Here is a 15,643-nt window from a genome sequence, read left to right on the forward strand (position 1 = left end):
TGAGCAATCTGTTTCTCTCAGGTCAGTTTAATAGATACCAATGATCTTTTTGGCTATCTGTAAGGGTGGAAGCCTTCCCTCTGTCCAGAAATGTAGGGCGCATCCTTCCCACTGACCACCACACTAATATACTGTGAGCTGTGGATATGGTAATTACAGCCCGGTTTCCCTGAAGACCTGAAAGTTATTTCAAGGGGTTCCCCTATGTTAAAAAGACCCAGAAACACTACTATAGTTACATTATATGTTTATTATGTGGATATTTGGTCTTTAAACAATATGGCCAAGGTATGTGGACACCCCTCCAAAATACATTCCGGTGTTTCAAGTGAAGTGTACACATTACGGTGTTTCAAGTGAAGTGTACAATCTATGCTACAACATACAAAGACATTTTAGATGATTGTGCACTTCCAATCATGTGGCAACAGTTTGAGGAAGGCACTTTTTCTGTGGCTGCACATTTGTACCCCTGTGTACAAAGCCAGCTCCATAAAGACATGGTATGACCAATTTGACATGTCAACTGTTTTCCAAAGAACCCCAACCCTACTGAAAAAAATGCAGATTGTAAGCCAGGTCATCCAACTTCAGTACCTGGCCTCCCATATGCTGTTTTAGCTGAATGAGTACCAGTTCTCCCAGAGAAGCCTTAAAATCTTCTGGAAGGACTTCTCAGGATGGTAAATGCCATAATAATGTCCATGGTTTGGGAATGAGATGTCCAGCAAGCTCAAAATATGTGCGATGATCAGATCTCCACAAACTTTTGACCATATACTGTATTTATTAGCTTTATTATTATTATTATATAATAATTATTATTATTATAATAATAAGAATAATAAACAGGATTTATATAGTGCCAACATATTACACAGCGCTGTACATTAGAGGTTTCAAATGACAGACAGATACAGACAGTGACACAGGACGAGGAGAGGACCCTGCCTTACAATCTAGGAGGTGGGGGAAGTATCACACAATGGGAATGTAGTATTATTACTCTGTATAGAACAGACTTTTAATTGCCAGCTTGCATTAATTTCAATATAGAACATTAAAACATTAGAAAAATATATTTTTTTTCACACATACAATGTTTTTCCCAGCAGAAGTTTTAATTATAGTCAAACTAAATTTTCAGTTTTACCTGCTAAATACATTCCAGGAGCATTGACACAAAAGGTGTGCAAAGTCTTCTTGTTTTGCTAAATCAGACTTGTATCTGTACAAATCACATGCTCCCCACTGATCACAGAGCTATCCTTCTGACCCAATGTGACCTAATGTATGTGAAATGCTGGGTACTCTTCCATTAGCTGTAGTCTTTCCATTCCTTTTTTTCCACAATCTGTTGGAACTTTGATACTGGGGTTTGAGATACTGATATCTCTATTGCAAAGGTTACCATTAGGATATCTTATCTTTGTTCTTCTTACTCATTCTTAATCTAACAAAGATAACCGTTCTTACCAAATTCACAGACTTTAACATTTAGCTATGTAAATTCATTAATATCATTTTTGTCATAATCACTGAAAACAAATGAGAATGAGCATATGTAATGAACAATTTGCCTACTTATATTGGTGAAGAGACATGATTGTTCACAGAGCTTTGCAGACGGCCTTACTGACGGCCTTATATGAGCATTTAAAGATCACACATGTCTTAATACATTATTAAGGTTATGCCTTAAACCCAGTTTCCTGATGTAATTACAATCCTAAAATCATTATTTTGATAGTCCAAAATGTTCATGGTACTGGTATGTGAACACTTTAACAGAAGAAGCTGGCAGTTCCATAGCTGTACAGAGGATGGAGCTGTTCATTCCTGCAAGAGTGCTGGCAGCAGACACATCTAGTAGTATGCAAACTGTATAACTACCTTTGCTGAAGGTTCATTAAAGTTTATGGCTGTGTACACACGTTATATCATTTCACATGTGTACAGCGGTCCCTTGATGTACTTGACTCGGTGGATCAAGGAACAGTTTTGGGAATAGCTGCTGTGCATTTTAATGGAGGACAGCACAAGGCGGTGCTGCTTGCTTGTCCTCCACTTTCCACTGAGTTCTGTGTGTACAGCCCTCTTTTGTTCTTCTATCACTAAAAAAAATCATAAAAGATCAGATTCAAAGTATAGCCAAAACTCTTTTTTTGAAGATCTCAAGCTGCAGATCTAGAGCAAAGCCTAGCACAGCAGTGCCCAGGTACTACAAAATTAGGGTTAAGGCAGCTTCTACACACTCACAATACACAAGTGTTTCCACTCTGCACATATTACGAGTGTCAGGCACTAAGCTGGCAACTTGGCCCAGAGATTGGATGGCGACTGTGAGTTATTACTGAACACAGATGGCACTCTTTCTGGAGAGAAAAGTAGATGAAGGCATTGGCCCGGATTTATTGAAGCTCTCCAGTGCTGGAGAGGATACACTTTCCTCAGTGAAGCTGGGTGATCCAGCAAACCTGGAATAGATTTCTTTAGAGTCATTTAGTATTTCCTAGCAAATGTTTTGAATCCTGAACCAGATCCATTCTAGGTTTCTAGATCGCCCAGCTTCACTAATGAAAGTGTATCTTCTCCAGTCTTCCGAGAGTCAGCTTTGGGAGAGCTTTAATAAATCAGGCCCATTGACTGTAAAAGTGCAGACTTGTACTCGAGGTAATTATTTCCTGGATCTGTTAAACTTTATTTAGCATGTGTTCGGGTTTTCAACTTAAATTATATGCTCGGTCCACTTTATTGATTTTGTCTCATAGTCAACAGCTGGAAGGATTGAGAACAGTAAGTCCTTTGAGACTTCTAGAGAAGTGTGTCCTGCACAGAGCCCTGTGAACTTGGCCCTACTGACCACTTTTAGAACACAATGGATCCACTAGTTGTAAGCCTTGCTTATTTAACATTAGTGCTCGACCTTATCAATTCTGTTGGCTCGGTAGGCACAAGATCCAACAGACATTCTAAAAAATCTTGCAGGAAGCTTTCTAAAAATATTTAGAGACTGCTATGGCTGCAGAGGAGGTGGGGTGAGGGGGTTGTCAACTCTGTATTTTAAATCCTATAAATCCAATAGGTGTGATGATTTTAATAAACAGTATTTATAATATATTACGCAGTGCTGTACATTAAATAGGGGTTGCAAATGACAGACAGACACAGACTGTGACACAGGAGGAAGAGAGGACCCTGAGAGCTTACAATTTAAGAGGTCGGGAAAATAGTGTAAGCTTTGTTGTACTGAGTGCCAGATTCACCTGTCTGTTGGGGAGTGCAGTATTCAGGTTTCTCCCCTTTGTGTTTTCTGACTCTGTTCCTACCTACCCCACAGTTATGAGCGGTCTCTTGCAGGGTTGTTAGCAGCTCTTGATAATGGGCACAGCTGGGTTGCAGATCTGGGAATTTAGCACAAAGGGTTAACTCTCAGCATCAAATTAAAATAAAACCTATTCTATCTGTGCTTTCTTATCTTTAATAAGAAAGAAGCAAGCCAATCATTAAATAATGTTTTTTTCTTTAAAAACAATTCTCCAATAAATCAGTGACATAAATGTGGCCCTTCCTGGAGCATTGGTGCCTTGGAAGTCAAAGCAATACATGCTAAGAGTAGCGAATAAATCATTTTCCCCACTCTCTGTTCTACCCTTCATTGTTTATATGTATTGCTTCCATGTTGCTGAGGACATCATCATTGAGGCAGAAAATTCCTAAATGCGTGAGATTTTACAAACATTGAAGGGCTAAAGTAATCAAAAATCATCAAATGAATTGGCCACATTTGTTGGGGCACAGAGGAAATGGGCAGACAAAGATACCAGGGGTATTACTGTATGTTATCCACATGGAATTAGCAGAAGGTAAGGCTTTCAAGAATAACTTTACAAAGCACAAGAACTGAAATAGGACTTTTTGTGTGACCCTATGAAAGCCTAAAAGGAAGTGGGTGCATAGTAAGCATGGTAACAAGAACTAGTCTTAAAGGGAACCTGTCAGCAAAGGCATGGAAGTGCTGCCATTGATGAGGCAATAAAAAAATTATTGTGGTCACCTAAAAGCAGTTTAAGCTGTAATTGCCTAATGTCTGACCTGGTATCGCCTAATCTCTTGCGTGTACTGTAGTTGGCATTATGTACTTGGAAGGCAGCCTAGACATCAGATGACCTCTGATCACTTTTGTAAACTTTCTTTTTAAAATCTGCACAAATATAACAACTTGAGGTGGCAAATTCCAGTTCTGCAATCAGGACCTGTTCCTTTTTAGGGATGTCTGTACCTTTACCATAATTTTGTGGCTATGACCGGACCTAATATTTTTGGCGATGCCCAACCTCCTTACTATGTCATGTTGCAGTTAGCAAAGCTCATGCTGATTTGCGAGCTCTTGGAGCATGTTGGAACTCTGATAAGAGACCTCTGCTTCCACACAGAGCAAATGTCCTTCTTTCCACCATGATGGAAGGGGATGGGCTTTGCTGCTTTATAACGAAAACCCAACCATAGGACACACCCTTGTTTTGGTGCATCTGGAATGTATTTAGTCCAGTTTTACTAAAAGTTCAATAGGCTTTAAATGGTTCCAAAAATTCAATATGCAGAACATTTTCATACTCCGAAAGAGATATCTCTTTTCCTAAAAATTGGTTAAAGGTGGGTGTAAGGCCAGATTGCCCACGAACAATGCTTAGTGGATTTCACTGAACACCATAAAACCACTGTAAATTGTCTTTTGTATGTGTGATAACAATATCTGTCTCTGCAGGATAGCCATGGTGAGAAGGAATATGTTCCAGAAAGGAGAGGTGCAGAGCCGCCCTGGTGGATTCTGGGGGATGATAAAAAGCGTCACATCTTCAGCTCCCGGCAGTGAAAGTATCCTAAGATGTCACTAATCTGACCGGTTACATTTCAGGGGTGGCTGAGACATTTAAAATATTGCAGCAATAGTGGAAATCCTTTAAAGTAACTCTGTCACCAGAGTAGAAGAATTACATTACACGCACCCTGTAAAATAGGATTCTCACCCTGACAGGGTTTTTTCAATCTTATATCGCTGAGTCCATCTTAAGGTATTATTATCACCTCTGCAGTGTCTGTTCGATTGCTGCAAGGTTTGTCAGTCTTTTTGGGTTTTACTACTTACACAGTGGCCCCCACTGCTAGTCTTGGTTCCTTCTTCAGACAGCTGCAATACTATAAGACTCTGCAGTGATATTGGGGCTCAATGATGAAATCATGGCATGAACTGCCTGGACACAAAGAGAGCCCTTTGCTAAAGTACATATCGAATAAATTGCAGCAAACTAATATTTCATCCCTACTACAGAAGACCAATAAAGCTATTAAAGGTTGCTTCTATGACCCTTTCAAATACTGGTGCCCTTACTACTAATTGCTAGGGTCACAGAGGCACAAAACTACCAAATATCTTCATGCCGCGCTCTTTCCCCTAGTTTGGATACTAAGGTCTCTAATAATTTACTAGGTTGAAAGATTGGTAGTTGGGGAGTTCACATTGGTGTTTAGTTTGTTGTTGAAACGTGAATCAAACAATTCTTCAGTCCTTTTAGGTTGCTATTTCCTTAACTCCAGCCATAGACCTCTCCCAGATTCAGCAGGAGGTGGACGCTTTGGAAGAACTAAGCCGGCAGCTGTTTCTGGAGACCGTAGACCTTCATGCTACTAAGGTAGGATAAGATTTTTTGCAAGCCTATAAAAAAAACTAATTCAATACAAATTCAGAGTATACCTTTAAAGGGTATCTTTCAAGAACCCCAGTCACCAGACCATTTTATTAATACCCTTCTCAGAAGATCTTATGTATAAATAATGTATTTTATGCATTTTATTTATCTGTAATTCCTTGTGCAGACATACAAAAGCTCTGAGACTGCTGCTGGGTGCTGCCATCATTGTTGGGATGTAAGCACCCCTAGCAGACTTGGAACGGTCATTCAGGTGGCACACTATTCTCCTTAGCTTTTAGCATGGCGACTGCATAATGTAGAGAGGGGCTCTAGGGGACCGGTGGAGGAGCTTCACCTCCACATACACTCCCAAAAGGGGAAAAGAAGAGGGCTGTGTTGGGAAATATGTAATATTAATTTTAGCAAACTTTGTAAGGTTATTCTGTGTTGTCAATGAGATCTGCTATTTTCTTTCATGTTCATCCATGTCTTTTCTAGGAGAGAATTGAATATTCTAAAACCTTCCAAGGAAAATACTTTAATTTCCTGGGCTACTTTTTCTCCATTTACTGCGTGTGGAAGATTTTTATGGTAAGATGGATTCAGCATTGCTTGGCATTTATCTTTCTGTAAATCTTCAGTGTTTTTCCCCCAGAACATTAGTGTAATGTCTAATGATGAGATGCAAACGCATTTGAGATTTCCATCTTCAAATCTGTCACTTTCAACTCACACTTGTTCAACACACACCCCCTCCTGCCCCTGGTGACCCCAACATTCACTTACAGAATTACACTTGCTGAAGTGCCTTCAGCCCCTTCTGCTTGCTGGGGCTTCCTCCTCCAGTTGGTACGTCACCGCAGCTCTGCAGGGGCACAGTGATATAGCAGCTGTCAGGAGGAACCGCGAGGGACACAGGCATCAGACAAGTAGAAGTCTGAGAAGATAAAGATCATACTGCCATTGTAGCTCTGCAAGAGGCTAAAATTCAGAGCAAAACTGGTAAGTATCATTACTCCTCTTTTTAAGGGTGGGCTATTTATTTATTATCAACAGAGTTGATAATAACTGCAAACAAAATCCGCTGTTTAAGGCTGCTTACACACATGCAATAATTGTTGTTGAAAAGAGTCTTTCACAATCCTTTCCAACAACAAAATACTGAATGAGCCATGTACATACAGCACCGTTCTGCCCTTTGGAAATTGGAGGGGGAAAATGATGCACTGTCCCCTTATCATTTGCATTATCGTTGTTCTATATATTCGATCGTTGTCCAAGGATCCGCCATGACAGATCCTTGAACAACTTCGGTCAAGCGCTGTACACACGCAAGATTCTATTACGATACCAGCCCTGAGACATTTATCAGACGAGAATCATCTGACGTGTGCACGTAGCCAAGGGTTTGCTCCCACTAGGATATGTGACTTGTTTTTGAATTTGAATTCATTTTCAAATATTACCTTAGAATGTGTTAGGGCAGCCCATTCTTTTTACTTGGCTATACCAACATTCCACAGTGCAAAGAAAAGTTGTTTATTGCTGCACTGATCAAAGTGCAGCTAACAGCGCTATGAGATTTCACAGTGCAGTGCATTGGAAAGGTTGTTTGGGGTGCCATAAATAGTGAATGAATGCAGTGTGCCAGTGTTTACAATGCGTATTGCAGGCATTGCTGGGTCTAAATATGTGAGATATTGTAACTTTAGTAACTGCCCCCTCAACAAATTCCTGGAGAATGTTTAATACTCTTAATATCAGAAGAAGATTCTACAGCATAGAATCTGGACAGTGAATGACAATTGGGGATTGTGAGTGGAAGCCAGGGAAAGAGGAGCATACTTTCTCATTTTTTCTTTTACAGTCTTTTGTAAAAATTTTTTTTTTTGTATTTGTGGAAGGTTGACAACTGTGAACAGCAGGCCTTGTAATTGTTGTAATGTCTGCTTTTTAGTAATCCTGTACCATTCAGGTCAAATCAGTAAGCTCTCTGGATTGCATGTATTTGAAGCCTCTTTCATCCTTCCATATGCTCACCCAACCCAGTCATGAAAATTATCATTCACAGATGTGGTGAGCTCTGTCTCCTGTGTATGGGCTGCCTATGCTTTGCTAGAAGCCATTCCCAGATTTGCACCTCATACATGTCTTTGTGTTTTGCAGGCTACAATAAACATCGTATTTGACAGAGTTGGAAAGACTGACCCTGTGACCAGAGGGATCGAGATCACTGTGAATTACCTGGGCATTCAATTTGATGTAAGTTTTTTCTTTCTATAAACAACACCTAAACAAGACGCTAGATATGTATGTACACTCCTACAAGCAGATGAGTTCTGTTGGCAGATGCTGCTTTTATTACAGTTGTGATGGCTCTAAACTTCCTAGGTGGCCAACTCCTCAGAAAACTGCCTGTGGTCTAAAGAAAAGAGGTCATCAACTTTCCTCTTATATCACTTTTTGTCAAATGTCATCCTATGATTTAGCTGACACCACACACGCTGATTTTCCCATATCGGGCATTCAATCTTGGTTGTTTCATAGCATTGACCACAAATTGATTCTAATTTATACATTTGATTATTTAGAAGTGAATGCTATCCAGCATAGACTGCAAAAAACCTTGATTGGGTTCTTCTTTGAGGTTTTTGAGACCGGTTCAGTTGAAGTTTGGAGCACTCACACATGCCGTGATCAAATTATTATTATAATACAGTATTTATATAGCGCCAACATATTACGCAGCAATGTACAAAGTCCATAGTCATGCCACTAGCTTTTCCTCAAAGGGGCTCACTATCTAATGGTCCCTTTCATAGTCATATGTCAATACTACAGTCTAAGGTCAATTTTGGGGGAAGATAATACCCTAACTGCATGTTTTTGGAATGTGGGAGGAAACCCATACAAACACAGGGAGAACCTGCAAACTCCATGCAGATAGGACCTAGGACCTAGCGCTGCAAAGGCCAGAGTGCTAACCTCTGAGCCACCGTGCTGCCCCTGTAAATAAAAAAATTAATTGTGCTGTGCATTAATAAAAGCAATTGATTTTCAGTCAACAGTTGACATTTATATTAAACAAATAATCAACCTAAAAATCAATGAATTTAAAGAACATATTGCTAGTGTTAGGATGACCATGATTGCTATATAAGTGAACAAAACATATACTTTATCCCAGTTTTTTGTTCTTTTATTGCTCAGGTGAAGTTCTGGTCACAGCACATCTCCTTCATCCTGGTTGGAATTATCATTGTCACCTCAATCCGAGGATTGTTGATCACACTCACCAAGGTACTTCTATAGGCTGCATGACCCTATGCATGTTTTGCTGGGGCATATGAGGGGATTGGAAGTGAAGAGTTCCATAGCCACATAAAGGCTGGTGGAACATTTGATACTTGCACACTTTCTGGAAGCAATGGTCTTTCTGGAGATCTGATATACCTGCCACCTAGTCTGAGACAGAGCTCTGCTCTCAACAAAAAGCATGTTTTCCTACTGAAGAACTACAGATCTGACTTAGTAAGGAGCATGTCAGACCTCTGCATACAGTCTGCTATTAGGAGTCCCACTCTGGTCCTGTAAGACATTGAATACCTTTTGTTCTGATGTATCTGAAATGTATTCATCTAATTTTAACTTCAGCTTCTTAAGTGGTGTTGCTGTATGCTTCATGTTATGCACATTTATACAGTTAATACCACTCTGTCTTAGACAGGTAGGTAACATACAAACAAAGCTAAACTCCGAACAACCTATTTTGTGTAGCAGATGATACAAGAGTAGTAAAACGTACATCAGTTACAGTATACCTGTTTAATAAAGGCAAAAAATATCCATTGATTCTGACACATTTAGAGCTGGGAGCTCTTCCTGGCTACCAACAGCCAATAATATTGCTCCCAGCTGTTTACTATAATTTCACAGCTCTGCCTGTTCTGAACGTTTCCGGTGGTTGCTGAGCAGGAACACTTCCTGATATGTAAACAGTTGCAGAGATGTGTAATTATAGTAAATACCTGGGAGCATGTCTCAATGTACTAAAATAATAGTCATATATGACTGATATTGATTGGCGCATGGCATAACTACACCTAAATGTGCTTGTTTAGCAGAGATGTACTACATATGCCTCCATATAATGCATTGCTATGAAGAAGCCATTATTAAACCCACATTGCTCAATATTTCCTACTAGAGTGCTAATTTTTCACAGTACCTTGCATTTTTGCTTTTCTTGAATACATTTTATTAGAAATTACTGCAATAAAAACACATTGAGGAAAAACAATTTCTGCTCTTTAAAGGAAGTGCAGTTTGCCTCGTGTAGTGATGTCACTGCTTCCTTGAGAGTGAACAGACTGGGTATAATTACTTCTTGGTCTCCAAGTGACAGGTACACTTGATACTTAAGGAGGAACTGTGAACCTGATTATCTTTATCACTCTTTGGCATTGGAAAAGACCTTTTCAAGGCCACTTTTCTGAGAAAAGCATTATCTATTATGGCTTGTGATATACCACGTGCCAAGCACTGGCATTTTTCACAGCTGTTAAACACAAAGGTCAGATATTTCTAATATGAAAGATTCAGCCTGCCATCTCCTGTTTACATTGACTACCTCACACTCTCTATAGCATAGACCGGCTGCTAAACATGCTTTCTTTAAATTCCTTTTTCATTCCTCTATTCACCACAAATGATTAATAATGGTAATTTTGTGCAACGATCATTAAGCATCTATATGGGGCTAAAGTCTACTCAGTCCCAGTTTCATTACGGAACAAATAGTGTTGTCCCCCTGTTATAGGACATAGTAAAGTAATAGACACTATGGGTCCTCCTGCCGGATGCCATGTGTCATGTGACATAGGAAGGAACCACATAGGATGGAAACACAGTCCCCTATGTGGGACATTCTGTTCATCTCATCCACCAATAGGCAGTAGTGATCCTCCTGCTTTGCATAAAATGAAGGTTTCATTGTGTGCCAGATACATTATTAACATCAGTTAGGAGTTTATTTCATAACCGACAGCTACTGAGATAACATTATCTGCAAAAATGAGTAAGTCAGATGGTCTAATAGCCTTCCATGGTGAGGAGGAGCAGTAAAGCACAATGCTTGTTTAGCGATTATTATTATTGTTACTAAACAGGATTTATTTAGCGCCAACATATTATATGTATGCAGCACTGTACATTAAATAGGGGTTGCAAATGACAAACAAATACAGACAGTGACACTGGAGGAGGAAATTACCGTGGCCCCAAAAGCTTACAATTTAGGAGGAGGGGGAAGTATCAAACAATAGGAGGGGCGATATGGAATGGTGGGTGAGTAGTGAGGGTTTAGGAGACAGAAGAAGACAGGTAGGTGACGTTGAGGCGTTGGGTTTTGAGGGCTCTTTTAAATGAGCAGAAAGTAGAAGCAAGCCGAATAGGACGAGGAAGACCATTACAGAGAGTCGGGGCAGCTCTACAAAAGTCTTAGAGCCGTGATGAGGTTATGAGTGAGAAAGTCAGTGGTGAGGAAGTCATTGGAGGAACAAGCAGAAGGCTTGTATCAGCAAATTTGGCTGCCAGCTTGTACATACATCATAACAGATTATACAAAGACACATTGATAATATTTACATGAGGATATAATTATCCCATCATATATTTTCTTGACTGAACCTTTGAGAATAGAAAATCAGGAAGTAGGAGACTTAATTGTATTTAAAGCTAATTTCCAGAAAAACAGCTAAACGCACAGGAAAAATACTTATAAGGGACTTTTACATGGCTAGGATTTCTGTTTTTGTCCCTCTGATCCTGAGATTTACACAGGTTTGCCACACAGCAGGACAGAATACCTATTTTTTTTCTGCAGTCTATAGATAACATTGGACCCCAGCCTGTAACTAGGCAAATCAGCAAAATCATAAATTCATCTTGCTGTCATTCTGTTCTCTTCACCTATAAACATAGTCTCTGTATTGCAGCACAAATCATTGGCACCCTCCTAGTCCTATACCTTGTCATATTTAGGTATTCACATTTTGCTACATTTTACTTCATTGTACATTTCGTATTTAAAATAATATATAAAAGATTGAAGAATGTCAATTATTTGTATCTTTTTATATCTGCCTGGAGTTAATTTTTGAAGCTACAAGCTGTAGGGCTACCATCTGGGCTTGATTTCTTAAAGCTCTGCAAGGCTAGAAAGGATACATTTTCATCAGTGAAACTGGGTGATCCAGCAAACCTGGAATAGATTTCTTCAAAGGCATTTGCTATTTGTTATCAAATGTTTTCAATCCTAGACCAGATCCATTCCTGGTTGCTAGATCACCCAGACCAGCAATGGTTTTCTGGATATACCTGCTACCTAGTCTGAGTCAAAGCTCTGCTCTCAACAAAAAGCATGTTTTCTCTACTCAAGAACCTCTTCTAAACGTTTCCATTGGCTGCTGAGCAGGAACACTTCCTGATATGTACTGAGGAAAGCTTCACTGAGGAAATTGTATCCTCTCTAGCCTTGGAGAGCTTTGATAAATCAGGCCCACTGACTTGGACCAACAATGCATCTAGTAAAGTGTGTAATATTTGAACTCCTTCCTTGTGTGCCTATTCTGGAACAGGGAATCACTGTGAAATTAATCACAGAATGGTATTCCTGGAGTAGAGGGCAAGGCCCTGTAAAATTAAGGAAGAGAATAACGACGGCTCAGGAGGCTCCGAATAATGCCAGCTCTCTATTTCCTAAATACAGAGACCTACATAGCTTGGACTTTCTCCTTATCACTATAAGACTGACAGCTGTTTATATTCTCTTTGCAGTTCTTCTATGCCATCTCTAGCAGTAAATCCTCCAATGTGATCGTCCTGCTTCTCGCTCAGATTATGGTGAGTTGTCCGTGGGTGCCTCATCTGCTGGTCATGTAGTGGCTCTGAATGATATAAAGGAGTCTATAGTCTAAATCAGCCTTTCTCGGCTGTTACAGCCAAAAAATGGCTCTTTAAGAATCCCCAATATTGTAAATGTTAAAAAAAATTAGGGGTCAGTTCAAAGAATGCTACTTACATTACTAGTCATTTACAGATGTTTAAAAAGAATTGTGGCATGATGCCAAGGCTTTGGCAAGTAGTGTTGGACCAAAGCTAGGTGGACGCCATCCAATGGAAGGTCAATTAGCCCAAAAAACACCTAGTAACATCTGGAGGAACCCTAGTTTAGAATTGCTGACAATAAACATGTGCATGCCTCCAAAAACATGGCCGCAGTGTCACTTATTGCAAATGCTAACCCAACACCATACAAGTGCCAATGCACTTTTGCTGCTGCACTTCACAACACACATAGATCAAAAGAAAAGCTGATGTGTTTTTTTGTGTGGGTTGTAGTGTATTGCCATCCCGTGAATAGGATGCATTAACAGAATGCAAATTCATTTGAGATACAACACACAGTACCACACCACACTATTATTGCTTGAATAGGTCCTCATGGTAAAAATTCCTATTGTATTTAGGTGTGTAGGTCAGGGTTTCTCAACCAAGGCCGCCCTGAGATTGCTATCAGCAATTTGTGACTCTCAGGTCAGTTTAGGTGACACTACTGATCTTTTTGGCTATCTGTGACATTCTTCCCAATGGCCAGCAATGTAGGAGGAATTCTTCCTATTCGCCATCACACTAATATACCATGAGCTGTGGGTATAATAATTATACATGGGGATTCCTGAAGACCTAAAAGATTTTGAGGTTTCCCATGTTAGCAAGATCAAAAAACACTGGTATGGGTTGTTAAATTGTTGTCACCTTATTTATGTATGTACACACACACACACACACGTAAGTTGTAGGATGAACAAGGCACTAAGGTTGGGCCAGCATAGATGGGCGCCCTCTAGTGGTGAAGTGAATGTATGTCTACCATGTTTTCCTATGTGGACAGGGTTAGACACATCCCTCTGCTATGGTTCTCTGGTGACGGTCCGTTCTGTTCTGTCATGTGATAATATTCCAGATTCCTGCTCCATAGATATGCGCTGTACTTTGCCTTGGTAATCAGCACAGTTCCTGTTAATGATTGATTTTTGATTGTAAATCCCACTGGATCAGCACAATGTACTCTGAGACCTAGAATCCATGCTGTTACCAAATGCAATGTAGTCAACAGTTCGCTTCTTCATGTGGTCTGCTTGTGATCTAAAGACTACAAAGGCAAAGCCATTTTGTGCCCTTATTTCATCATAGTGCAGACTTTAGGGTAGTGCTTCTCTGTGGGGGAACCCTTGCACTAACCTTTAGATCTTCAGGGAGCCCCTACTAAAATTACTATATCCACAGCTCACAGTATATTAGTGTAGTGGTCTGTGGGAAAAATTTCACCTGCACAGATGGCCAAAAATCAGGATCGCAAGGTTAAATCCATTATGCAGCCCCATGTATCAGGCGCCGCAGCCACGATATCTAAATGACGATCATACATACCGCGTAGGCCGGTTAATGTAATTAAATCGTAACGGTTTCAATTTAATGACTATACATACCCATTCCCCCTATTTTTTCACATATATTTTCACTTGCTGATCCCACCCCTTACCAGTAACTCTTACTAAAGCATAAGTCTCATTTTTTTAGCTGGAGAACAATTAAACCTCAGAAGAGTTATATGTCAACAAACGAGATTTGGGTGCATTGACCAGCTCCAGGGATTTGCGTAGTCATACTTTAAAGTCTACACACCATAAACAATGAGCAGCATGGTAGTCACACCATGTCACACTTAGTGGTCAACACTGTTGCCTTTGCTAGGTTCCAGATACGAATCTCGGCCAGGACACTATAAGCTTGAAGTTTGCAGGTACTCCCCGTGTTTGTGTGGGTTTCCTCTGGGTACTCCGGTTTCCTTCCACATTCCAAAAACATTCAGTTAGGTTTTTTGGCACCTCCTTAAACATTGACCTTAGACTGTATTAAAAGACCTATAACTGAGGTAGGGATTGTGAGCCCCTTTTAGGGACAGCTAGTGACATGACTATGGATTTGTACAGCTCTGCATAATATGTTGGCGCAATATAAATACTGTGTAATAATACTAAACACCAACAATATAATTTCTCCTGTTGTTGCAGGGTATGTACTTTGTGTCCTCTGTACTCCTCATCCGGATGAGCATGCCTTTGGAATATCGGACCATCATCACTGAGGTTTTGGGAGAGCTTCAGTTCAACTTTTACCACCGCTGGTTTGACGTCATCTTCTTGGTCAGCGCCCTGTCCAGCATCCTCTTCCTATACTTGGCACACAAGCAGGCCCCTGAAAAACACATGGCCTTATAACACGGACTGCTTCAATGAGACTTCTGTTTGTTTCATGCTGTGATTGACATCGGGAAACTGGTCAGGGGTTCTCTCTAGCCCAGGTGAACATGAGAAGTGACCCCGTGGAACATCTGATGCACCACTTAAACCAATAAGCTTGTATCCTCAATACCTCTATTACCTACCATGCCTGAAGACTAGATTCTGAACCTTGACCATTAAAATGACCTTTTAGTAAAGACCTTCAACACTGGCATCTAGGTATTTAAACGTTAAAGTCTTAAATGGATACCCTGCTGTCAAGGCTTCAAGTAAAGGCCTTCAACACTGGTCTGTTTTGCTTCTGTGAAAAGTTTTATATTGCAAATCGATATCCTAGAAGTTGGTCAGATGGGGCTTTTTGACCTTTAGGATTGAAGTTCAGTTGAGCTTAAATCAATTAAATGCATTCTTTGCATCATTATAAAGGGTGTGCAAAGTCTCAGCCACAGCCAGGGAAGAAGCCTCTTTCCTTCCAGCATTCTGTAGAGAAGGAGCCCTTTGCTCTCTGTGTGGCGGCAGTGTTCCGTTTTGTTTGCAGTGGTCTCACATGTCCTAACTATAGCTTTCAGCAATGCCCATAAT

At 40.2% G+C, this 15,643-nt stretch overlaps 1 protein-coding gene across 1 annotated transcript in view; it reads left to right on the top strand.

Moving 5' to 3' along the window:
* The window catches only part of GPR89B (G protein-coupled receptor 89B), a gene marked incomplete in the record, with an annotated part of 20,113 nt that extends 4,764 nt beyond the window's left edge, over positions 1-15,349 (top strand). The window contains 7 exon segments of the mRNA XM_072398347.1: positions 4,769-4,878; positions 5,605-5,693; positions 6,192-6,284; positions 7,860-7,955; positions 8,904-8,993; positions 12,531-12,596; positions 14,831-15,349. Coding sequence (XP_072254448.1) covers positions 4,769-4,878; positions 5,605-5,693; positions 6,192-6,284; positions 7,860-7,955; positions 8,904-8,993; positions 12,531-12,596; positions 14,831-15,037 — 751 coding nt within the window.
* Positions 15,350-15,643: the final 294 nt, after the last annotated feature.

This window comes from Pyxicephalus adspersus, chromosome 1 (genome assembly GCF_032062135.1).
Source record: "Pyxicephalus adspersus chromosome 1, UCB_Pads_2.0, whole genome shotgun sequence".
NCBI lineage: Eukaryota > Metazoa > Chordata > Amphibia > Anura > Pyxicephalidae > Pyxicephalus > Pyxicephalus adspersus.